At 40.5% G+C, this 27114-nt stretch overlaps 1 protein-coding gene across 1 annotated transcript; it reads right to left on the reverse strand.

Moving 5' to 3' along the window:
• Nucleotides 1–202: 202 nt before the first annotated feature.
• Nucleotides 203–25941, reverse strand: srpx (sushi-repeat containing protein X-linked). Its single transcript, XM_042495265.2, has 10 exons — nucleotides 25789–25941; nucleotides 15364–15420; nucleotides 12031–12219; nucleotides 11040–11216; nucleotides 8176–8302; nucleotides 7913–8034; nucleotides 7141–7320; nucleotides 5436–5569; nucleotides 2476–2597; nucleotides 203–885 (listed from the first exon to the last, which is right to left on the reverse strand). The coding sequence occupies exons 1-10, from the start codon at nucleotides 25847–25849 to the stop codon at nucleotides 702–704; spliced, it is 1353 nt and encodes a 450-aa protein (XP_042351199.1). The 5' UTR covers nucleotides 25850–25941; the 3' UTR covers nucleotides 203–701.
• Nucleotides 25942–27114: the final 1173 nt, after the last annotated feature.

Here is a 27114-nt window from a genome sequence, read left to right on the forward strand (position 1 = left end):
TTTGTTTTTAACTACAAAAAGGTTAAAATAATCTGGGACATTTTTGTTGCTTCAAGAAAATAACATTTTAAGAAATAAATTGTATTAAAAAATAACTTTATAAGGATGGGAATTTTTAGTACCTCCTTTATTCTTCCTTCTTCAGTTTCTTGTCCTCAGACGATCACGCAGTACTCTTATACTCACACTGACACACTGAAGACCCCGATGAAAAGACATATTTAATCAGTGTCTTGTAAATTCAGACATAGATGTACAGAGTACAAACAGAGCAGCATCACTGTCCTGCACATAAAACACACACACACAGTATTCCAGAGAGTGTACATCATTATTAAAAGATGTGAGATATAAATATTAGACAGGCCAAGAGTTTCCCAGTTCATACAGTAAAAAGACTTTTTGTACAAAATAGTAAAACATATTTCTGCTTTTGAAAATATAAAATAATAATAAAAACATACAGATAGACAGGACACAGGAATCAATATGATTGTTATGTACTGTATGACCCGTTCCATTTAGTGACCTCTTTCAATAATGCTTCCGATCAGCACACACACATACACACACACACACGGACACACTCTGGAAACAGGGCTGAATGAGTTCAGGTAGGAGTGTGTGACATGTTAGAAACAGAAGATCGGTCTGCGGTGGCTGAGGATGAAAAGGATCAAAGATGGCTGAGAGTCCGTGTTTTATGATTGACAGCTCTGGCCCGCTTCCTGCTGGAGCACCATCTCGTCCTTGCGGAGGGGGAAGGTGTCGATGGTGGTGAATAATTCAGCCGCTGTGATCGGGAACGGGTAGCGCTGCTTGTCTATGCCCTGCTTGTCGACCAGCACCATTTGGAAAGACCTTTGCGGGATCCGGAGCAGTATCCTAGGAAACGCACATCAGCTCAGTGAGCAGTAGTGATGGAGAGTAACTGAGTACATTTACTCGAGTACTGTACTTAAGTACAAAATATGACTTAGTTCACTTGATTATTTCCATTTTATGCTACTTTATACTTCTACTCCACTACATCTCAAAAACAACTATTATACATTTTACTCCACTACATTTGTCTGAATGCACCGGACAGAAGGATTTCCAATTTCTTATCTGTCAGCTCTGCTAAATTTGTGTTAAATTTATGCTAAATTTTTGCTCTTATGTATTATTTGCAACTGTTGGTGGGGCTTTTGGTGTTTGCATGTGGCTAAGAGTCACTCATGTCAAGTCAATTTTATTCATAAAGCCAGTTATCACAAATAACAATATGCCTCAGACGGCTTTAGTGCATTCAACATCCCTCTGTCTTTATACCGTTACATCGACTAAGGAAAAACTCCCCCCCAGAAAAACCCTTTCACAGGAAAACTTGGACGGACTCGTCAGGTTGAGGAAATCATCTAACCAGTCTATAAACTCTCCTCCTCCTCTAGCTAGCTATCTGAAAGCTAGTCAGGACAAAGTTTCCAATTGTACATATCAGTAAAAACAAGAAAAAGATGGACACCGGCTGAACTAGCACCCTGCTGGTCGTTGTACAGGCGTTGGAAAAAACAAACTGGACAACCTCCTTGCTGCATCATTTTCCAGCAGGACGCCAGGAACTGTAATATCCTTCGATTCCCTGAAACTCTTCTAAATCCTGGAGAGCACAATGCAACCAGGAGGCTCTTTGTCTAAATGTCAGTCTGACAGAGCAGAGGACTTTGGCGAGAGAAGGCGTGTGCTTTATGGAGAGTAAGTGTTTGTGTGACAGTGGACACTCCCGGTCCTGCAATGGATCACTGCCATACGCCGCTTAGAGGCAGCTGCAGAGCGGAGTCCCTGCATGTGTTCAGACGCAGCGACCGTGTAGTGGTCTTGTTGGCATCAGGATGTGTGGACAGTTAAATCACTCCACTACCAGAAACCCTGGATTACCAGAACCACCCAAAAACATGGACAATTATAAAGCAGTAGCCATTAATGTAAGAATCTGCAAAAAAAGGACTAAATTACAGAGCACAAGTCAAAGGAGCTGATTGGATCACATTTCACTAGAGTGCAATGTTGAGAAATGAATGATTGAATGCATCTACTGCTAGCACAGCTAACACCAATGAGCTAACTAACATTGCAGCTCAGCAGAGGAGAATTTCATTCATTTTTACGTCTTACACTGTCATAAGCACGAGCCTCTCCAAGCTTCTTTCAGCACGGTGATATATTTTTGGTGGATGTAGTTCAGTAGAGTGTTTCAATTTCTGGAGCGAGGCATTGCTGATACGTTTTTCAAATTATTTTTTTTTTTTGGCGCTTTAAACTTTTCCTTCAAGTAGATTTTGCTGATAATACATACTTTACTTACTGTAAGACTGTCAGTACTTTTTCCACAACTTGTAAGCAGCTATAGCGAGCCAACGACATTCTGCCTGAGTGTGTGTGTGTGTGTGTGCATGTCTGTGTGTGTGTGTGTGTGTGCGTGAGTGTGCTTACCTGAGCTGCAGGGACAGTGCTGGAGGGAGCAGCCTGTGCCGAATTCGGCCAATCTGTGCAGGGTAAGTCCCAACCAGCTCAATTACTGTGACGTGCCTCAGGTCCAGTCCACACTGAGCGTGCTGAGAGAAAACACACAGAGACACAAACTGATCTACAGGCGTTTCTCTTTTATCACTTTGTTATTGATTTCTATGCAGGAGAAAGAAAAGTGAACAGAGTTTATTTCACAGAGGATATAAAACTGTCGAAACTCAAGTTGGTAGACACCAAGGCTGAAACTAACGATTATCCTGATGATTAATAAAGCCTTGCTCCACTTTACTTTATTGTTTGACCTTCACTGAGTTTCACAGCAGAAGGCTTTTGCATTCATTGAAGGAGAAGTTTCTCTGCACAACAGCGAAACCCCAATATTTTTCAGCCTGGACCATATTTTCCCAAATTTTTGTTTCCAACTGACTACTGGGGACAACATTTTTTAAACCGGTCCAGTATTAACAAAGAGCAGCAGCAAAACAGGCTGCATTCAGTATTCTGGCCATGCTTGCCACACACATTTATGTCCACTTAAAGTGCTTGTTTTTGCCACTGGCAGGCTCAGATTATTATTCCAAGTGTCTGAAAAGATCCCAACAGAGATAGACCTTTTGACTGTGGGCTGTAAATTGTATGCATTAAAAAGCACAAAATTGAGTTTGTTTATTAAAAAAAAAAAATCTCAGGGGAGGATCCACCCGGGAACCTTCAGCTGAAGGCAGTTGTAGCGAAAACGTCCCCAGACCCTAAAAAAGATACTCATATAGCTTTGGTTAAAAAAGTAAGTCAGCTCTGCACACAGTCCTAAACAATAACCCATTTTACCAACCAGCATCTCTTTCTGCCCCCCCCATTCAAAGCAGTCTAGAGCCGGAGCAGGCCCAGCCTTTACAAAGGCCAGACCGGATCGGGTCCGCCCATGTGACGTCTTTGCCCGCCCAGCTGACGCGCACCTTTTCAAACAGGTAGATACGGAAGCAGCCATGTGAACTAAAAACACTCATCAGTGGCAGTTTTTTTATTTTACATTAAAACTGGATATACGAAAATGGTTTTAAACCAAGAAAATATCACGTGAGAGCTGCAGCCGCTAACAACCTGTACCTGCAGCAGCTAGCCCAGAAGCTGCAGCTGCTAGCTCATTTTCAGCTTCGGAAAAACGATCAACAAAGGAGTAGCTTTATCCGTGCAAAGCTAATCTAACTCGAAAAGGACTTGAAATGCAAGGATGAGTGAAAGGTCTGTGTTGAGGACATTTCACTCCACGGAAAACGGCATCTTCAGTTTTGTTTTTTTGTTGTTTTTTTTTGCATCAACAAGGAGCTGAGCAGCACTGACTGTGAGGGTGAGTGGACTGTTTTCATGTTTATCTCGTGTTTGCTGCTCACTGCTGTTGTTGTTCTCTGTGTTGTGTGTGTGTGTTTGTTTGTCCTGGTCAGCTGGTTGGACTAGTGCAGGACCTAAACAAAGCTGTTGTGGTGGTTTTTGCTGCGCATCTATGTGCCTTAACGCAATGGTTTGGGCCACGCCGCTGTTTAACTGTGGCACTTCACGCAGTGATACTGGTCATGCTGTTCAGTTGTTTATTTGTGCCTATTTCTGCGCCTTTACGCAGCGCTGCAGGTCATGCTGTTGTGTTGGTTTGTGCGTATTTACGCGTGCGTCTTTACTCAGTGTTATTGTATTTGCGCCGCGCAATTCTGCGCCGTCCGTCCTCTGGCAGCGAATGCACCTGTTGCTGCTGTTGAGTTTAAAGTGTGCATCTGTCCTGATACTTAAGTGATACTCTGACTTAACAGCTTTGAATTTTGCCTATACACTGCAGCTTCTGATGTTGTACTTTCCTTAATTTTATGCATTTTATACACTATTTTTAGCTTTACTTTTATTAATATTATCTAAATAGGTTTTATTTCCCATCTCATGCATTCTGTGTATTCTATTTTCATCCTTGTTTTTGTGTTACTTTTACTAGTATTATCAAATGGCAACAAATCCTACCAGATCTGAACTGCACAAACAGCTCACAACCTGACAGATTGCAGGATCACTCAGGTTGTTCACGAACTTTTAACGGTGTCCTCTCTCAGCTGATAACCCATAACTCTGAAAGGACAGGCGTTTAGAGACAGCTCTGACTTAATGGTTTGTGAAGAGCTGTGGAAACATGCAGCCCCAGAATAAACCTTATCAAAGCTTCTGTCAGTATCATTTATTCATCTCCTTGACATTTTCTGGACAACCCCTCCAGTCCCCATATTTCTGTATTTCTCTCCAGGCCAGCTTCGAGATTGCTTTGAATGGGGGGGCAGTGAGAGATGTTGGTGGGTAATGTGAGTTTTTCTTTAGACTCATATTGAAGTCTTGCATGTTTTTATCCAAACAACAGCATCAAAACAGAGCTTGTTTATCAAGAAAAGTGCCAGTGGGGAGTCCCCCGCACCCTCTGACAGAGGTCCTGGCTAAGACCCCAATGTCCCAAAATTCTAGAAATGTCCTAAAATCCCTGAAATGTCCTAAAATCTGACAAATGGCCTAAATCCTCAAAATGTCCTAAAATCAAAGAAACGTCCTAAAATTCTAGAAACGTCCCAAAGTCCTAGAAACATCCTAAAATCCGAAAAACGTCTTTAAATCCTAAAAAATGTCCTGAAGTCATCCTAAATACTTCTTACATCCTAGAAACGTCCTAAAATCCTATAAACATGTATGATCAAGTTGGGTATCCTTGCTTTAGTGACAATAAATGCTCAAAGTGAGAATTTTTGGGGGCTAAAGATGCCTGAAAACCCAACACACTTTTGGACCTGTCTGCAAGCAGTCGAAACCAGATTCACTGCAGCGTTGACTTCCATCGCGTCTCCCCTCCGTCTCTGTCTCCCCCCACACAGCTCCTGTCCTCCCTGTGAGTCGTGCCTCACCTGTAAGTTAGTCATCTGGAAGCGGTAATTATGATTGGCAGCCGTTGGAGCCGAGATAATGAGGAGCCGTCGTTTCTCATAGAACTGGTCCAGCAGCGCAGCAGCCGTGCGCACTCCCACGTTTATGTTCATGGCTGTGATGACATTGAATGTACAATTAAGTGATATGATAAGATATGACACACAGAACAAGAGAAGTGCAGCGAGATGCTGCGTTATTTCATTCTCTCAGGCGGAGAAGATGCAGTGCACCATTGAAGTGAATTCAACAGTGAACTGAGCCTGAAACATTGAGTATAAATTACTGATGGTTTGTTGCAGCAGTCTCTCCCATCCGCTACTTTTTCATGTCTCACAGATACAGACATTCAATAGAAGGGCGTCCACTATTGATTTTTCTAGTCGATGGATGGCACAGGGGCCCATTTCCTGCTCTACTGAGCTTCTCACATGGAACCAGATTAGCACAGGTAGAAAATCTTTACACAGGATGACTGTTGTGTTTATAACAAGTCAGCACACATTAAAAATACATGAGAGCCTTAAGGGACATTGAAAGTGTTGCCAGAGTGACTGACACCAATTAAACGCAAAGGTAGCTCAGTTATTATTCTCCATGTCAAGCTACTTCTCCGTTTACTCAGAGCATTTCCATCATGCTCTGTGGCTGAATACTTGTCCTAAAATAATCCTGTAGTAAGAAAAATGTCTCCACAATGTTACATTTACCAGGGAGTGTCAGAGAGAGGGGATGCATGATAACATTTGCACGTCAACAGTATCGGCTGCTATTGGCTTTGAAGTGAAATATAGAATCGACTAACATGCTGATTTCATGCCAATATGTCAAATTGTACAATTGAACATGTACAAAAATCAACCATAAGCTGAAGTATTTTTCTTACTAAGCACAATACATGAATATTACACACACTGAAAAGCATTGTATTTCATGTCTCCATCTGCTGGTGGGTCATTATGACAAGAGTATGCTGCTACAGAAGAGACTTATTATCAATAAAAATTAGGTGGGGAAAAAAAGTATGTTGATGTATCGATTATCTATTGCTTATCGGCCAAGAGAGTTGTTATATAATGGCATATTGGATATTAGCAAAAAATCCAATATTGTGCATCCCTATCAGAAAGTTGACTGAAAAATAACATGAAAAAGAGGAAAAGTTTCAACTTAGCTGTAATAAACTTTATTAATCCAAAGGCTGCAGTCCTGTAGCACAGTCGCCACAATAAAATATTGACATTGTTTCTGCAAACCACAGATATGTAACATTTGCAGTCACATAGTTCAGATTACATGTATATAGTTTCTCATCAGCAGGTGAAGGGGTTGGTCGATGGCGTGACAACTTGGCAATACGTCTACCAAGCGGCAGGTCACTGTTCAAGACCAAAGAATGTTGGTGGGCTTTTTTTTCATTTTTTTTATCGCGTTTGTAGTGACGAAAACGGAGATAGAATAAGAGGTCTGGACTTTTGCAGCTGTGTTTGTAAAGTTGTTTTTTAAATGAGAGTTTGGGATGAATCCAGCGATGCTTTGAACTGATATTTTTTCAGGAACATGTTTTCCTAATCCTAGCTGTGTGTTTTTTGTGCCTAAACCTAACGATACATTAACTAACCACGTGCCACAAAAAGAAACAGAAACATGAAGGTTTGTGTATGTTTGTCTGCATGCAGTACGTACCTGTGCAGGTGGTGTCTGTGCCCGACCAGGTGAGTCCATACTGACACACTCTGGCAGCGCTGCCCTGAAGCTCGTAGCCGCCGGTGCACTTGAACTCACATGTGGCACCGTAGTTGTCTTTGTCACTGTCGCACTTCATGTAACCGTTGTCTGGAGGAAAGAGTTGGCTGCAGCGGCGCACTGAGCGGAAATAAAACACAGAGGACCATTAGTCTTCAAAGTGTGTTTGCGTCTATAAAGTCTAAGAAATGGAGAGATTCTGGTTAGAAAAATTCATTTTTTTTTTCAAGACATGGTAGACAGAAATGCAGTGTGCAGTCAAGTCACCACAGAAACCCGACAAAACTCCGGCACACAGTGTGTTCCTTTGCAGTGACAGTCTTTATCAGTATTGTGTGAACTCGTTTGGCAAGAGCTTAAATGTTACAGATGTTCATCTACGTATATGTACAACTCCCACAGTGCAGCTTTAAGTATATTTTGATGCTAATACTTTTGCACTTATACTTAATATATTTTAAATGCATTACTTGTAAGAGTGTATCTCTGCAGTGAGGTACGTATTTCTACTTTTACTTTAGTAAAAGATCTGAGCTGTTCTTCCACCACTGGATAGAATTAGAAGTATAAAAATTCAACACAGTCTCTACTTTCCTATTACTAGTCCCAAATCACAGAGTACACTCCCCTCACTCTTTGCAATAACCCATAAAAGTAAGTGCTACAGATCCAGCTTCACACACAGATCACAAAAAAGCTTTTATAAACTCACCTCGCACTCTGACAGTGAAGCGACAGGATCCTTTGTTCCCTGCTCGGTCATACACAGTGTAGGACATCTTATGGAGCCCCTCGGGGAAGTCTGATTTTGAAGCTTTCCCTTTCAGTTCAACACTGAAAAAGAGAGGCTCTGTTTTAATCTTTGACTGTGATCTCCTCGTACAGACTGCAATAACCAGCAGGGTTAAAACTGACTGAGTGCACCGAAGCATAACGGGATAAAAAGCTTAAAAGTGTGACAGAGATGAGACTGACTCTGTGAGGATGCCATCTGCAGTGTCTACACCCTCCGGTGTGTCCCAGGTCACCCTCGCTGTCAGTTTCCCTGGCTCTGCCCACTTATCCTTCAGATTGGGACACTTGATTTTTGGAGGATCAATATCTAGAGAGAAAGAAAAAAAGAAAACTTAAAAAAAGGCCACATTTAATGTTATGCTGGGACAGTTAATCTGACATGCTAACAGCCGCAGTTTACGTGGGAGCGGATGAACACACCATTCTTGTATTTTCTGTGTGTTTGTGTCAGTGTCTACTTGACCAAGCAGCCCAGTATTTCATGTGCACTTATGACTCAGTGACCTCCCTTTGTTGTGGTGATTCACAATTGTTAAGAAACATGTTTTATTGGCTTTTATTAATGGTCATTCACCGCTGACTCCTCACTTCTATTAACCAGCCTCAGGGGCAGCAGGTTGTCCGAAAATTTTCATGGCTAAAAACAACAAGCCTTATCGTCTTTTACAAGTTACGTTTTGTCCTTTGTCGTGGCTCAAAAAGTGACATCTATAGAAAAGTTTGGTCTTATTTTGAAATGGAGCATCTGCTGATTTAATTCCATAGTCGATTAGTTATGATCCACTGAAGTTAGGCACATAACAAGATGAATAAATCCCCATTTTTGTTATTTTTCACTGCCATCTGTAAGGGAGCCAAGAGGGACAATGCCACTCCTTTCTGGTCTGCCAAATAACACAATCAATCAGCTGCAACTAATTCAGAATTCTGCAGCATAACTTCTGGCTATGACCAGAAGGAGAGCACACATTGCTCCTCTTGTAATAACTTTAAACTGGCTGCCTGTTAGTTTTTGCATAAATTTTCAAATTCTGTTAGTAATTTATAAGGAACTGCACAGCCTTGCACCAGACTAAATCTCAAAGATGCTTTGAGTTTATGAACCAGGAAGGCCCCTCAGATACTCCTGAAAATATTGATAATCTTAAATTTTTAATCTTTTTAGTCTGACTTTTATATAAGGTCTTAGTATCACAATTTTGTGTTTTTTACATTCTAGTTTTTAAGATCCGCTTTTGCTTATTTCTTATGATGATCTTGTTTTTGTTTCTGCTATTAAACTTTAAAGCACTTTAAATTGCATTTGATTTGTTTGAAAGTTGCTATATAAATAATATTTGATTGATTGAATGAATTCCACCAGGCGCAACTGGTGTCATACGACACCAGGAGTGTGCAGACTTGCAGGTTTTGCTCACAGACTAAAAATTATGGACGCAGCTGCCATGAAGTCCCCCATTAGTTTATAGAATTCTGTTTTGGAGCCTCGAGTTTGGCATTTTGGCCATTGCCCTGTCAGAAGTGACCATATTTGGGCAAGAGGCTGGTGCTGTGGAGGAGCGAGGGCTGGATCTGACTCACAGACTGTAGTGACGCCTCACAGACAGCCTGTCACTCAAGTGTCCCAGCCCTTAAATATGCATAACTTTCAACCTTGTTAAAATGTAAATGGTAAGTTATAAAAAGTATACACCCCTGCACAGTTGTCATTAATATTGAAATTAACTATAAAGACTAAAACCGCTTCTTGTACCGGGCTGTAAATGTTTATTTCTGCTGTAAAGTTGGACATTTTAACCTGGAGGTCTATGGGGATTTACTCAGCCTCCAGTTACCTTTAATGGAACACGTTTCTGGCACTTCCACATCGGCTTCATTTTAAGCCTCGGATGTTGCCGCTTGGTTTTTCTATTTTGGTCATTTTTCCTTTTTTTTTGTATTTCTACCATAATTAAGAAAACAGCCTTTGTAGCCTTGTTAAATGTTTTTGTCAGTTTTAGTTGTGTTTTGGTTCTTATTTCCTGTTTTGTTGTGCTGTATCCAACAGACAAAATGAATGCAGTTAAAGTCCAGTTATGAATGACAAGGATCCAAGATTTCTGACTGTGCTTCAGTCATAAAAAAGAAATGTATTCACATAACAGAGTGTTATCTATATTTCACAAAAAGTGAGAGTTTGCAGGAAAAGTTGATCTGCTCTGTGCAATGTGACGTGTCTCCATCAAAAATAGACGTGTATTTTTATTTGCTTCTGGGCTGTAACATACTGTGCCGCATCTGCTGAGATTATAGGAGTTGTCTGAGTGGCCATGATTAGCTCCGACGGCTGCATGGCGGACATCTGCACTCGACTGAGTGCACAAAACTTTTTAGATGCCATATATCTCTAAATGCAGCCCCATGCATTCACTTCAACATGCTTATCCTGCATTTCTGTGGCACCATTACTTACAAAAATACCTGGACTTTTCATCGTTCAATAAAAGTCTTAATGATTAGAGACACTGTGTGACAGCTAGACATGAACTGACCAAGGTTGTTTCAACTGTCAACAACAACAAAGAATCATCTCATGCAGGAGACTCAGTGTCTCGTCACAAACAGCATTGGTGAGGTGATGCTGTCTGTGCTGCACTGAGATCTGAATGTGTCTGCACACAACACAAACCCTGTGACTGTTAACAAGGTCGAAAGAGTATTCAGCAAATATATGATCAGCTCCAGTAGGTGCAGGTCTCATAGTTCAGCTTTTCGTGAGTCATTTTTAGGCTGCAGCTTAAAAAGCAAGAAAAATATTCATCATTTGGTGATGCGAAACAAATCACTGTTTGTGTGTCTGTGTACATGTACATGTCTAAAGGCTTGTTTTTTTCCATCATACAACCTTACATTATGATGAATACTCTGTAATCTGCTGCTGACATTTTGCCTTAAGCAAGTAATTACCTGCTACATGTGATTTGCAGCGCAGTAGTCTGCGAGCTCCAGCCCTCTGCGGGACATGAAATTATGCACAAAATAACAACACACACACTCCGTCTTACCGACACAGGTGGGGACTGTAGCGCTCCAAGACTTGCTGTGCTGGCAGGTCGCTGTCTTCTGACCCTTCAGACTGAATCCAGGCGAGCAGAAGAACTCACAGCGAGAGTTGAAGTAGGAGCCGTCCGAACACTTGTAGCCGCCGTTAATGGGCATGTCCAGTTTGGGACAACGGATCTCTGTCAGAGAAAGAGCTCAGTGTTGATTCAAAACCTTCTTTGATTCAAAGATGATTAACTTTTATTTGGTTCAGGTACATGCAATGAATTTAAGCTGATGCCTTTACTGAATAAGACAATATGCTGGTCCATCTTGGTCTTTTATTGAAACTCATAAAACAACCACTCATCATCTTATTTGAAAATAGGGCATGACTCATTGTTTTTAATTGCACTTGTAATTGGCCAACACTAAACTGACTATGGGAACCCCTTAACCTGAGCTGCTTTCTAATAATTTATGCTTTTTTTTACTTCCCCAAAGACTGAAGGACAGTACAAAAAGAGTATAATGTCACATTTATGTCATTAGCCGCAAACTGCATTAAAACATGCTTATGAACACCAACTTCAGCTTTCCTGAAACAATAGCTTTAATCCAGCTACAAGAGGGTCCCTGTAGATGTGACCGTGCTGAAAGTGAACAGTCATTAGTGGTCCAGGAACCCCTGTGATTTCTGCCACAAATTGACAAAAGTCAGGTTGATTTACACGAACAGAACCAATAATCTGCCAGGCTGTTAATCTGTTGGCGCCTATTTTAAGTCAATTAAAAATGTACAGTTTGGACGAAGAATATCCATGCCCATACAACAAGCTCCCGTCCTGTGATGTAGATCCAAGCTGTAGAGAAAGTTAGCACCTGGATCTGCTGTTTACAGGACCAAGAATGAACTTGCTCAAAAATGTAAGAATTATCATCAGGAATCCCCATGAGGCAAACTTGTGCATGAGAGCGTGTGTGTGTGTGTGTGTGTGTGTGTGTGTGGTTTACCTCTGCAGGCATAGTTGGAGGACCAGTGCTTGCTGGCCATACACACCACCTCTGAGCTCTGCGACTCGTATCCCTGCTTGCAGCGGATTTTACAGCGAGTCCCCATCACGTTCCTGTAGTGCTCTCCTCTCGGCGTACGACAGCTCACGTCCCCATGTTTCAGCTTAATGGGCGCACACCACGGTGTCCCTAAAAATGGAGGAAAGACAGCTGACCTTTCCTTTGCTGCATCGAGGCAATTCTGTGTTCTTTATGGTTCGGCCTTGGAGTGGGAGAGCATCAGTATTTAATAATAGGCACTTACCTGAAGACTATAAAGCCTAGAAAGAGCTCCTTTTATAAGAGTGAAAATGTGAAAACCCACCCATCATCTGAGCTCAGACAGATACGGAGGATTTCTTATTACCTTATCTGCGACTTCCCATAATCCAACAGTGTCTCATGAGGCAGAGAAGATAGTCTCACTTGAGGAAAAGACAGATAATGATGTGTAGAGAGCACTTAAGTTTAAGAGTGTGTGTGTGTGTGTGTGTGTGTGATCAAGTGAGAACATTTCAGCACAGATAAAGGTCTGTATTGGGAGTGAAGCTTTTCATTGATACTTATCACACTTACTGATTTAACCCTTTAACACCAGGATTGACATCAGCTGTCAAATGCCATTCACAAGCATGTAAACCTCTGAAAGCTCAGAAAATTGGTTTGATTTCTTTCAAAAACATGGGAAAAAACACACTGAGTGACTTGGCAAGAAATGTGCAACATATAAGTAAAAGATGACAGGTGTTGTTGTTTTCTTTTGTATTTGGTTTTTGTTGTTTGAAATGTTTTCAGAAACATATTTTAGTGCACTGATTAATTGTACTTAGAGATCATTTTTACCACCATTTCGGGTGAGCAACTCCCAAATTTTCATCAAACACTGGGAGCCATTATTGGTCCAGAGCTGCGCATTGCATTCTGGTAGTTGTAGGTTTTGTACCTCTTGAGCAAAAGCAAATGCCGCAGCCCTTTTCCAACCAACTTTAAAAGTATTTGCATCTTTTTACCACATACGCAGCTCAGTTTTATGAAAAGGCAATCTTTCCAGTCTTGAAATAAGTCTAGCTTTCTGGATTAAAGAAACACAATATATTAAATACTAAGTAGACTTCGCTTGATGAATTTTAGAGGTGCTGGTAGGTCATTTTTTGTTACCTTTGGACAGAGCCTGGCCAGCTCTTTCTCCTATTTTCAGTCTTTATGCTAAACTAAGCTAAGCTAACCAGTATTCTCACCTAATTAAGATGTATGAGACAATTGCAGTTGCTCTCAGCTTTTCTCCTCCCATGGCAGACACCTCTGCTCATCTCTACAACGCTTGTGTAAAAATTCCTTGTTTAATGCCAAGTTTTAGGGGCCACAAGGTTCTCACTCAAATCCAGAGAAATCAAAATCTGCAGTTTATTTCCTGCTGGCTCAGGACAAACACTCAGAGGACCAACACACACACACACATGGACACACTTGGAGAGAATACAGTTTAGGCTAATTTCCAGTTGGAATAAAAATGAGTATTCATTACACAGCAAGCCACGCTCACTGCCTCTCTCTCTCTCTCTGTGTGTGTGTGTGTGTGTGTGTGTGTGTGTGTGTGTGTGTGTGTGTGTGTGTGTGTGTGTGTGTGTGTGTGTGTGTGTGTGTGTGTGTGTGTGTGTGTGTGTGTTGGCAAAGTCTCCACAACCACTGAGTAAGAGAAAATAATATTTGAGCTTTTACACAAGGGGAGAGTTTGGTTTGGCCGGGACGATAATGTTCCGTGTCTAACTGACCCCGAATTTAAAGCTGGAAGCTACTTTGACGTAACAGATCACAAAACTGGCTGCGCTAACTGTGGCTGAATTGTGCCTCTTTTAAGACACAGTGAAATAAAAAAATACATTTTTCTAGTTCTAATCTTGTGTCACTGTGTTAATTGTCCAGTTATATTTTGTTTTACTTTGGCGAAATCATGCACGCAAGGTATGAGGGCCAGCACAGCACACGCCGCAGGCCCTCCGCCTCGCTCCCTGCCGCTAAGAAACCTCTTTGTCGGGAGGAGAGTGGGTGGCAGCTCTGTTTAGGATGCCTTTTAAGGGGGCTTACACATTAGTGACCCGGGGCTAGATCCCACTACACATGACCCCAAAGTCCAGTTTGTTTAATTAGTGTAAACACTGCGTACCGCACTGGCACACAGTATACCGATCCATGTGATAAACTTGAAGAGGTGGTTTTGTGTTTGTGTACTCTGGTACAGTACACATCAGGTGTGAACACCAACTGTACCAAAACACAGACAGCTATTTAACGCGACTACAAGAAGTAGCAGTCACGAAACCGTCTCAATTTAATACTAATGCCTATTTATCAGACGGCAGCGCACACAGCCGCTGACAGACCGCAATCTGGCGCCGCTGCTGATGTCGACCAGCAGTAGGAGTTCTGACAAGAAGCAGAGAGCTCCACGTCTGACAGCAGTAGCTCCTCCTCTGTCCAGACGCAAAGCTTTGCCTCGCTGCTACACCAGCCCTCGCTGATGACGGTCCCTGGGGCAGCAGTGTCCGTCTGTGGTGCCCTTGTCTACACTGTAGCACAACAAAAATGTCTGGTAGATGACGACGCAAGTTTACGTGTTTAGGGAATAATACTAATGTGAAAGTTCCTAATATGGAGAGGGCCTTATACTGCCTTTATGTGCTCCTTGGAAATATCGTATTTACCGTATTTATGTGTTACAGGCACATGAACAGCCCTCCAAAGTCGTAACTACTAGTAGGAAATTGGGCAATTTCAATGATACCCTAGTTGTGAGGTTTGCATGACATTTCAAGGCAGCAGAAAATAGTGGAAAGCATGGAAACAGTGTCTACAGTTGAAGGTAAAATATAATATATTTTGTTATTTTGTTCCTAGTAGCTATCATTTACTAATAGTTGCACATTTCCGTGGATGCATCTGACTTTGATGACAACGTTGTTTTATAACACCAGTTGCTGACTTGACGTCATGAATGCATAATCATGGCGGGCAAAAGTCAATGTTTGGTCAATGGTCATTGTATTGCCACGGCCACTTTTGAACAATCAAATCAAAGTATTTCATTAATATCCTTCTTGCAACGATACCCCCACTCATATAGTCTGAATCACTCTCAAAATGCTCACATGCTGTTTCACTTTAAAATGGCACGAGACCAGAAGAACTTAACTTGATCTGCAAAACAATTAAGGCAAACACTCCCTTAAATGAAATGTGAGTCACATTTTGGGATGCATGTACTGTATGTATGAGTTGAACTGAGCATGTAGTCACCTTTATATCTACGAGAATACCAGTCCTCATCATCTCCGTAGGCGTACTGTCCTGACCCTGGGGATGAAAGAAAAGAAGAAAAGCAACTAATACGACGAAAAGAGCTGCATCCAAGCTGTTAGGCAATGTTTGAAAGCATTGTCCTAGGCTGACCTTGAGCGCCAAGAACAGGCTTAGAAATATTGCTTAACTTCCCATCTCAACCAAACTCTAGGGGGGATCTTTTGGATAAACACATGCAAAAGGAATAAATCACAAAAGATATTCTTTTTCCAGCTGGTTTGGGATTCTGCTCAATCCTTTTTTTCTTTTTTTGCTGTGGCCCCCTGTTGCGTTTGGCAGAAATGAGGGTGTGAAACTATTTTGAAACTTTTTGTTCCAAAACAGCTCCTACAGATCATACTTACCATTTTAAGTCAACTTTAAACAGTGAACAGATCACTCAGACAAAGAAAAATGCATTTCAACCATGAAACAGCAGCATTCAAGAGTAACTGAAATATTTCTCAGTGGTGGCTGCAGAGCTGGTGGAGGACACAGCTGAGTGATGCTGCTAAAAGAGAAATGTGAGGGGAATTATGATGAGCAAGGAGGATTATTTAAGGGAAAGAGTACGAAAGGATGGGATCAGAAAGCAGTAAAGAGAGCAAGAAAAAAGGAAATGGGTGAGGAAGGGGTTAAAGTAGGGGAAAGGGATGTTTAACCTTGGCCCCGGGATGTTATGAACCCCGGTGTGAATGTGTTCTCTGTTCAGGATCCACAAGGGAGGAGTGTTCAAGCCTCCTCCAGCTCCATATATCAGCCATATGTTGGTCATTGAACCTGATACCTTGAGCACATCTCCTGTTCCCTCCATTCCTCATCATGGCTCTTCTGTCAGTTTAATAAAAGCTGTCTGAACCCAAATGCCGCAAGTCATCCAACACACACACACACACACACAATACGCTCTGAGGTTTTAGCAGTCAGATCACACAGCATGGATTGTACAGAGCAAACCCACAGACTGGGTGAGTCAGATTTAGCTGTCTAATGGGAAAACTTCAGTGTCTGCTTCTTAATGAAGCAAAGATGGGAGGAAGAGAAAGGCATTTAAAACGAATTACAGGTATGTGTGCGTGCACATGCGTGTGTGTGTGTGTGTGTGAGTGTGTGTGTGCATGTGTGCGTGTGTGTCCGTCAAAGTGAAGTTAGATTTACATGCACCAGAAAAAACATCAGTGAGAGATACAAGAATTTACACCACGGCGCATGAGAGCTACCACAAACTATCACTTACTTATATACACCTCATGGAACTATTTTTTAAAGTTGTAATCTTTGAGATTTTCATTAAATTATTCCATTTATGGGCCTTTTTCTGCAGTAGCCATGTAATGTATTCTGTGGTAGAGTCCGCCATTGCTTGTTCTGTAGGCCAACGTTAACTTCTACTTCGTGCAATTGCATTTGCGCTTCAAAAATCATAAAAGCAGTGTTAATTTGTGAAGTTATCTTGCTAAACAAAATGTATCAAAGTATCATAAACTTATTGTTTACCACAGAGCTTATTTTTTGCAGTATTCCAAAATCCAGTGGGATTTTTGACGAGGAAACCAGGGCGGCACTTTCTTCGCCGTTGGCCTGCAAAAAAAAATCTTCCCTGCAGCACTCATCCTAGTGTTTGCTCATCACTCTCTTTACACTTTGTCAGAACTATATTGAATTACTGCGAATGCAAAGTGAATATTTCCTGCTGCTTCTGCTTCACATGAAAAGCATTTAACTGGTGAAACACAGCATGGCTTTTATTATGAATCAGCCCCAGGAAATGCAATTTACGCATTTATCACTGTGGTTAGCTCTGCGACCATGCTTGAAAATTAAATGCAAAACAAGATGATGGCCATTTCCTGCATTTTTTTGTCAACCGATCATTATTTTTTTGTTTTTGAGGGAGTAAAAGTAGCAGCCATAGTGAGCTTGACTGACTTCTTTTTTAAAACAATATGAGCTTGTTTGGCTGCACTACAAACAGTTGTCCTCCTCTTGTATTGCTTGAGCAGCTGGTCAAAGAATGCTGTATTATTAAAAAAATAATTAGCTGTAACCATGGTTGACACCAAAGCAGCCCAGTCTTTGTGGCCAAAAGGCGTGATCATGTGTTTCAGGTGGGGAAAAATTCTTTGCTAACATGGGTTAACACAGGACTTGATTGGCTGCGGGTATTCCTTTGTCACAATTTTCTGCTAGAAGTTAAACTATCCTCTCTCCCCTGTGACTTACCTCTGTATCACTGTGGCGTCTTATTGTTTTCAATTCTGAAAAAAAAACTTTTTAAAAAAGTTTATCTATCGCCAATTTTTAGTTTGGCCAACTTCAATTTCATTTCTTGCTTCAACCACATTTAAGAAAAATGACAATAAATCTACTTTGTACTTTTTACGTCGTACTACACAGCAAAATCAAACTGCTGCAGCTTCGAGTGGCAACTGCAGCTTTCCACAGCCATTGCATGACAGCCGACCACAGGCCACACTTCACGGCAGCTTGGTGTTTTTGGTTAGATCACATATGAAATAGATCAGAGTAGATATAAAATCCATACTAAATGGTGTTCATACCGCAAGCACAGCAGCATTTAATTATTATTTCTCTAACAGGGAAAGTAAAAAATACCCACATTTCATAAGAAATATCTTTAAATGAAACAACCGAGCATAACAGTGACACATAAGCCTCCAGTGGATATCAATTTACAAACAGAAATACATTTTTTTTAAAAAAAGAACACCAAATGTTTCAAACTTTCAATGATTTCTTAAATACATTTATTATTTCTTTTAAAAAAAATACACCTATTTCTTGGGTTTCCCAGGCTAGTTGTCCATAGAAATATTCAGTTGTTTGAAGTACTGAGCAAGAAATATGTAAACAATATCATGCAAGACGGCGCTTAAGACTGAACTTTGTCATCGTTTATTGTTAGTCGTCTTGAATGGTTTTCCCTTGGACATCTTCCCTCTCCACAGTAACCAGGAGGACAGAAGACATATGAGGACACTCAGAGCAGTGTGAACTCTGTAAACCTCCTGAAGCAGATAATGTGCTTGATTAAACAAACGCAAGCCTTTTGTTAGTGTTAAATCATCTCTGTGGAAAGTTCTATGATACGAGCCTGCAGGGGCGAGAGACAGACACTCTATCATGCATGTTGTTGCAGGCGGCATTACACAAACCCGGAAATAAAAGTATTTTTTAGTGAATTCTCTCGGCAAGCAGCAAGCATCAAGGCTGAGAAGTGAAACCAATGCAGACATGCCGAAAACTGCAGTTCCTTGAATGGTCACTTGAGGCTGCCTCCAAAACAGAGTAATAGACCCCTGTGTTAAAATGCCTAACTTTTCTGCATAAAGAGACATATGTACATGCTTAGACATGGAACAAAAAAATGATTTTGGTCTCTATAGCTGTTACAAACATTCATGACAACTCATCCATTTTAATTTAATAATGCTTAAAGTTTTGCATATTTAAGGGCAGGGCCACTTGAGTGACAGGGTGTCTGTGAGTCAGATCCACCCCTCATTCCTCCAAAGCTTTATCCCCTCTTTCAAATTTGGTCACTTCTGCCTCTAAAAAAAACAAGATGGTGACGGCTGAAATGCTGAAGTTGAGGCTTAAAAAAGGCGGTCTGCCGACCACTTGGTGACATCACAGAAGATATGTCCATTATTTATAAAATCTATGGTTCTGAGAGTCAAGTTATGTTCCTCTTTTCCTTGATATATCCTTAATGTCTTTGTCTGATTATAGCTGCTGATGTTAACTTTCTTGCCAATGTTTGGTGCAGATTGGAACGAACAATGTGATCTCATCTCCAGTGGTCATATTTTGCCATTTGGGCCGAAGCCCCAGTGTTACTGTAATGATGCCGGGGCCAGCCGTGTGTCGTTGGTTAGGTTTAGCCAACAACAACACACTCTTTTATACTTAGGAAAAGATTTTGGTTGACGATATGGGGCTTTCAAACCACTGTGTGGTAATTTGCTGTCTCCAGTCATTTCAAAAAGGTGAAGGCGGGAGAGGGAAAGGCGTTTTGAACATGGCAGTAGGGGTATGAAGTGGTTATGTTGAGTTCACCATGTTAAACTTTGGGCGGTAGCTGCCTGGTTTGGGCTGATCAAATAGCACGCATCCCAGAGGCGGAAATTGACAAGATGGAGGGGCTGATAATATTGGTGTATGAATACCCCGAGTTACGCCAGCAACTTACGAGGACAACCAGAAAAAAAAATATAACATTTGCACCAAACTTCAGATGACTCTTAAATTGTCCTAATATGTAGAAATCTTTGGTCATTTCTGTGATTTCTTTTGTCTTGCTACAATATGCAGCTACAGAGTAGCTACAGAGTCCTGTCTGTCATCGCAGCCCTGGACTTAATCTGTAGCAGCCGCTTTTAAAACGTTTTGCTTTTTGGATGAACGCTCTTGCAGGCAGACAGTTGTCAAAGCAGTCACCACTCTTGCAGTATAAAAGCAGTTTAGGCAACATACCTACTTGGTTATGGCCAGGAAAACTGTGTGGATGTCGCTTAAAAAAAACAGCTTTGCAGGCACAAAAGCGACTAGAAAAGGCAGTGGTGTTTCGCTGAAAAAACTTTAAGGGCTTGAAGCGGCAAAAACATCACAACTGTTGTTTGTTGGTTTTAAACACCAGCCTCCTGTGTCTAAAAAGTCACCTGACTGCTTCGTCTGTTCACTGACGCACTGAGCACGTAACAACATCTTAATTGGAAAACACTGATTAATCAGATTTTTTTCTTGTGTCCATCACATCCTGTAAGAAGAGGTGTAATATTTGAAGGTTTACATTGAAGTTTATGAAAAGGCTGGTGCGTCCCATACAGATGCCAAAGGGTGCCCCTGTGTTATTCTAGTGACACCCGGGACACTGCCCAAGTAGCATATTTTGATGGACTGGGAGTGACACCCGGATAGACTGGGTATGCAAACTGCACAGCAGCTCTGCATATTGATTAGATTGGCTGGGCTTGGCTTGACTTTGTTCATAAAGGCATCCCAGATTCAAACAAACCCAAGAAAAGAAAATGTGATCTGAGACTCCTCAGCGTTCAAAACAAACCTGACAACACGCTGAGTCGGGATCAGCAGCCAGCATCGTATTCTCATCTGCTTCAAACGAGCTCTTAACGAGAGAGATGTCAAAATGTTAATAATGCAGGAAGTGTAGAAACTCGTCTTTCTGACAAACCTCTGGGAGTGAATGAGCTTTAAATTACAGAGCCCGATATTCCAATTAGGTTTTCTCTGCAGGCCTGTAATACAAACTGTCATTATACGGAGCTCATTCCCTGAAAGTGTTGAAGTATAGCTACAGGCTAACAGAGCTGAGGAGAGCAGAAAAGTAAAATGGGATGTCATTTCTTTATCGCTCCGTTACAACACACCACAATTACAGCGTTATATAATTCCTTTCAGAGTGCTAATGATTTCTGTCCTATTTAAACCGTATACCAACACGTCTGCTGCTGGTTTCTTAATCACATCAGCAGTTTCTGACCCTGAGGAACAAACTGCTGCTGCTGTTTTTATCTGCATCAACTCTTTTCAGGAAGATACAACAATTGCCAAGTAGTTACATGAATGAACCCAAAGCTCACAATATATGTATCATGTTTATACCTGCTGGCATCTTGTGTGACTGTTTAAATCGTAACTTATGTTTAAAGGTGCAATATGTAAGATTTGAACATACTATTAGTTTCAAAAAATGATCTACCCCTATCAACAGAGTGTGAAGAAGTAACATGTTTGACCAAGATGCCTATATACTGTATTGCAGAAATATCCACTGCTAAGCAGCCACGGACGAGCCGTCCCTTCTGTTATAATACATCCTGGCCTGAGAGGCGATAGTGAGTCACTGTAGCCTCTAATGTGCTGCAGGAAAGGATGAAGAAGTGGAGTTGGCTAGAGCGCGTGCTTGAAGTCAAAATATTCTGACCTCTTACTAGAACTTGTGAACTCGGGGCAAATCCATGTAGTCAGACTTCAGCGGTCTGACGTCACACAACAATGGCCGCATGCATGGAGGCCACGGAGGCACACATTTTAAATATCAGTATGATAGAGTATATTTGCATGTATTTAATTAAAATGATAAATCTACTATCATGTAGTAAAACCTCTTCTGCATGTACAAAATATTAGTATTTATTCTTCTAATGTTAGTATTTATTTATAATATTAGTATTAAATATCAATATACTATTAAAATATAAAGAGGCGGCCCCGCAGCTGGTGCACTTGTCGATAGACTAGCCACAGAACACCAGTTCATCACTGTCTGTCATGTTTTACCTTAAAGTTTGGTGTTTGTGCACCTGGAGCGCTTGGAGGTCGGAAGTCGGAAATTTCAACTGAGAAATTCTGGCAGTGACATGGATACAGCGTACAAGTTATAGTCTCAGTGAATTAGTTAGTGTGTAAGAAACAGCGATGGCAGAAGCTCCCAGAAAACAACTGTTATCTCCATCACAAGCAGCTCCCGGAAACGAGCAACGTTACGTAGCAAAGAAAAGAACCGATTGTAAGAAGAAGCATAACTAGAGTAAATACTGGTGTAGCTTTCCAATACTGGAGACAACTGCTGGAGAGTAAAAATGAATTTGTAGATGTATTTTGTGTAAAATCTCTCAGCTGTCTCTGGCTTGTTTCTTTAATTGTTGATGTATTTCCAGTGAAGGCTCAGTCAGATGAAGCGTTACATCACCTGAGAGACACTAAACTGAATCATAGCTGTTAGCAGCAGAGTTAATTGGGGATGATTCATTCAGAAAGTCTTCAATGTTCAGATTCACAGTTAGAAACTCATCATTGCGTGCTGCTTTATTAATATTGTATTTACCTGTCTGCTCTCAGAGCTGCACTGCTAAATATTTTTGTACTAACAATGGCTTAAGGGAATGTAAATAATTTAAGTCTGTTCTGTGTCACCTGCTGGAAGATTTCTTATTTAAAATACATGTATTTTAAATCACTATAACCGAATAAGGTAAAACAATGGTGATTCGAGCTTATGCCTTACTGGTTAAAGTATTGCAATATTTATTTATAAATTTGCAGTGTTATGAGCTGGATGTCAATGGCAACATTTGCGGAAAAATGCTGTATTAAGTGACTACTAATGCAAACCAAACTTTTGCTGTAGCTTCACATTAACTAAGTTGGCTTTTTTTTAAAAAAAAATAAGATAGTCATAGGAAATGCAACGGACATTTTTAGCATTTGGTAACAGTTTGAAATATTGCAGGGAGAAATGAAACAGTCAGCAGCACCCACAGTGAGCTGTTAGATGAAGAGCTGCAGACCTCTAATTTAGCAAGGTAACTAACCCCTTTCTGTGTGCGCTGCTGTCCACATACTCATGCTGTGTGCAAAGTAAAAACAGATCAAAGTTGCTCACAGAATGATGGGAAAAGGCCAATTACTGCCTGACCTCTTTATTTTAACAAGAATAGTTTGATCTGCTGCCCCCAGAACTCTGTGACCTCTAATATAAAACCGTATTTATTAAATCCAGGCAGTAACTGCAGGTGTCGCCAAATCAAGCAGGACTGAAATCTTTGGGATTGCCACTTTAATGGGCAGAGAGCTGCAGCCAGATGCATTCAATTAAGAAGAGCTGCTCAGGTCATTTTAGAGTGAGCTGCAGCTTTTCTTCTTTGTTCAGTGTAGTTGTGTGCACTGTAGAACAGTAACTATTGTGTAGCTATTCGTTAATTATCAGTCAGTTCCTGATTCGTTTTCCTAAGTTTTCCTTTTTGACTATTCAAGACTTACCTTGCTGTTGTTGCTGGGAGAGACACAACTGAACACATATTAGCTCTTTGAAACATGAGCAAATTGATGTGATTTCTGTCAAAAACATGGAGAAAAAGCAAAATGCAAGAAATGTTTCACAAATTGCAAGAAATTAGTAGATTTAGAAAATTATTTTTTAAAAAGTAGGACAAAATGTCAAGGGAAAAAAGCTAGGGTGAAACTGTATTTATTGCTAATTATCATCATTACATATTTCTATTTAAAAATACATATTATATATTTAAACTTATGTTGCTGCACTTTTTTCAAATCATTTCCTTTTCAAAATCCTTCCTTTTAAAAAATATATTTACTTATTAGCAAATTTTTAGGTAATTTTCTTGTACTTTTTACTTATTTCTTGCTAATTTTAGGGTCATTTCTTCTTTTGTTACTCATTGCCATCTCCACATGTTTTTGAAAGAAATCAAGTTTAAAGGTTGAAATACTTTTGAAAGGCTTCTGAAAGCAGCACAAGAAAAGTGATGTTGCTACAGGATTCAAAGGGTTAGAGTGACTGTTCTCCACTGATGTTGCAAGCTGGCTTTTTCCTAAGTTACTCCCTGTGTGTGGAGGACGTATCTTCCCCCAGACTCACATCAGCACGACAATCATCATGGAAAATGTGACGAAGCTTTCACAAATACTTGTTGTAGAGTAGAGGGGTTTCACTGTAACAGAATGCATGCCAAGCTTAAAGATTTCCATTGTTACAAAAAGAGCCCAAAGGGTAAGAAAGTATTCATTCTGGCACACTGACACCCAGTTTTGAGGCATGCACATCAAACAACTCAACTGGCTAACTGACCACCGGAACAAACACAAACACAAGCACACCCCTGTAAAATAAACTCCTCATAAACACACAAGCACAGACCTCAAGTCCTCTCTGTCAGTTCGACAGGCAGTTTTTAGTCTGTCAGGATAAATCTGCTCTGCAGCTTCTGTTCATGTTTCAGCCTGTATGATCATACAGCGGTGATCCACTCTGAAACCATCTACAGGCACACAGCCACACACACACACACACACACACACACACACACACACACACACACACACACACACACACACACACACACACGATACTCCATCCAGACTTGAGCTTTGAAGTCATTTCAGCTCCTACAGGCTGTCCTCTTGTCTGGCTCCGACTATCTGGAGAGTCTGTTTGTTTTCTTATGTTATGATTTATGTCAATGAAGGGCTACAACACTCATTTTTGACCAATCAAATCATTTTGTATAGAAAAGTTGAGAAAATATAGAAAAATGTCCATCACATTTCGGTGAAGTCATCAAATGCCTTGTTTTATCCAACACCCAAAACCCAGCTAACACTGGACGTCATATGATGTCATAGCGTCATTTACCTAAAGTTTTGTTTCAGGTTTACAATATTTTAAATCTATTAACAGCATTAGAATTTCATGTTGTGTGGACGTTAACATTATGCTGTTCTGCGGATGTTTTTTTTCTCTGTACTTTATAACTAAATGTCATTATTCTACATCAAGATGATGTTAGCATGAGATATTTGGAAGAGGTTGGATTTGAGTTATTTGCAGACAAACTCCCGCATACTGTCTAACCTGCAAAAATAATTATTTTTATTGCAACATTTCGGTAACATGATCTTCATTGGGCAAACAGTGTTTTGGTTACTTTACAACATAACCGAAAACCAACAAAATAGTAAAATCATTGGTTGTGAGCATTATATGACAAACTGACATTGTCATTAGATGTTTTGTCCTGACATTGAAATTAGGTCACCTGACTTCACAACCTAAATTTTACCAAATATCAATGCCTCTCAAAATTGCTGACCAGCTGAGAAGATACCTAATTTACAATAATATGAAAAAAAAAAAAAGCAAAAACAGGAAATTCTCACATTTGAGAGGCTACAACCAGACAACACTTGAGAGGTTTTCTTGAGGAAATGATGATGTATTGATTAGCAGAATAGTTATTTTTCTGGTAATCAATTATTGACTAGTCATTGCAGCTCTCCTAAAGTGTGTGTGTGTGTGTGTGTGAGAGAGAGAAAGAGTCATGTTTACTCAACATCAGGACAGAAAGTTAACAGTTAAATACTCTCGAGATGGGAAAGTCCTGCAGGAGTTAAACTCAGAGAGTTGATGAATAGGTCGCTCTTGGAGAGGCATTAAACAGAAAGCTGAAAAAGTAAACTCGGTGCACTTCCACTCCAGTTGCAGGGCTTTCATTAGCCCCACAGACTGAGCTCTGTGCAGAAACGTCCCCCAGATGCACACTGCACTCCCCCCGCTGTCCACCCCCTCCTCCACGTAAACACACCGCGGTTCACCGAAAACCAGCGCTGAGGATCACGAGCCTCAAATGCACGCGCAAAATTACAGTATAAATCATTCTCCCGACACAAAGATTACATCTAAACCCAGCCTCAAATCAGTGACATCCAGTACTTTCCACCACTAATCTACAAATAATCTATTCGATTATTGCATCCTTCTGGGCTCTGAGGGGTTAATAATATCCGGGAGGTGAATGAGGGTCTTTGTCGGCTCCTTACCTTCATACCCGGAGCAGAGGCAGAGCTGGACGAACAGGAGCACCAGCGGCCACATGTCCATATCGAGACGCGGGACTCTTCAACATGTGAAGAGGAGAGCTCACAGGAAAACTTCCAGCGCATTCCTGCTTTCCAAAGGCCCGCCTCTTGCTCCAGAAACAAGGGAGGATTCTCCAAATACAGTCAGGCCGGCCACCACATACACGAGACTGTGCCAACTCCTGTGGGTAAACTGTGACATGGACCTGATTATCACCACAAGACACTCCGCTAATTCAAGTCGACCTAATTATTCTTACAAAACTCCTTTTATACTCTGCAGTGGTCAAGTTCAGATACCAGTTAGTTGCATAAGTACAATTTTGAGGTGCTCCTACTGTGGTGTGGTGGAAAAAGTGTCATTTAGGCTACTTAAAGCTACAGAAGGTCATTTTTTTCCTTTTTATTTTGTGTTTTTATTGATTTTTACTTATTTTTTTAAAATCTATTTTACCTTCTTTATTCAATTATCTCTTTTATTTCCTTTTATTTGTGGTTTTATTTCTTTTATTGTTTTTGCCCCATTTCATTTTATCAATTCATATTGACATTATGCGTCCTGCATCTTGCATTATTTGTCTGCTGGTTTTAATTTTATCCTAACTACTTTAGTTTCTTCTCGCTTGTGTTCAGTTCGACTGTTTGGCTCTCTGTTGTTGTATCGCTGTTATGTATCCCGTTTCTGCTTTGCTTTATTTGTCAAAGCATTTTGTAAACTCTGTTTTTAAAGGTGCTATATAAATAAAGTTATTATTATTGTATTGTGAAAAAAAAAAAAAAACAAAAACAAAACTTTTTGTCATATTTGCTAAAACTCTCTCTGGGCTGGTGTCCATTAACCCTCAAATTGCACAAACTGGAAACTGCAAATATAAAATCTCCGTAATCATCCTAAAAACATGTCAACTTTGAAAAAAACTATCACTGGTGCCAGAACTTCCAAGGAAAACCATGTGGCATGTTGGTTTTTGTCATAAAGAGAAATGCAGCTAAAACAATGTGAGTATAACAACAGAAAATGGTTTAGGATTTTGCCTTTGTTGAATGTTCGATTTATAATCAAAATATTTTCACAATCCACTTTACTTTTTTGAGAGCGAGTTTGACTGAGGAAAAATGGATTAAAAAAAAAAATCAGCTAAAATCAGACATTTCACATCAAAGTATACTGATGCACACAGATTTTAGCAAACAAACTTTATTTGAGTTCTAATGAATTGACGCCAGATGTGTCTTCACCAGTATAATTCAGTCTGATAAAGTTACAACCCCGGCTTAAGTTTGTTG

Source organism: Plectropomus leopardus, chromosome 10, assembly GCF_026936395.1.
Source record: "Plectropomus leopardus strain MGB_pleo_1.0 chromosome 10, ASM2693639v1, whole genome shotgun sequence".
In the NCBI taxonomy this organism is placed as follows: domain Eukaryota; kingdom Metazoa; phylum Chordata; class Actinopteri; order Perciformes; family Serranidae; genus Plectropomus; species Plectropomus leopardus.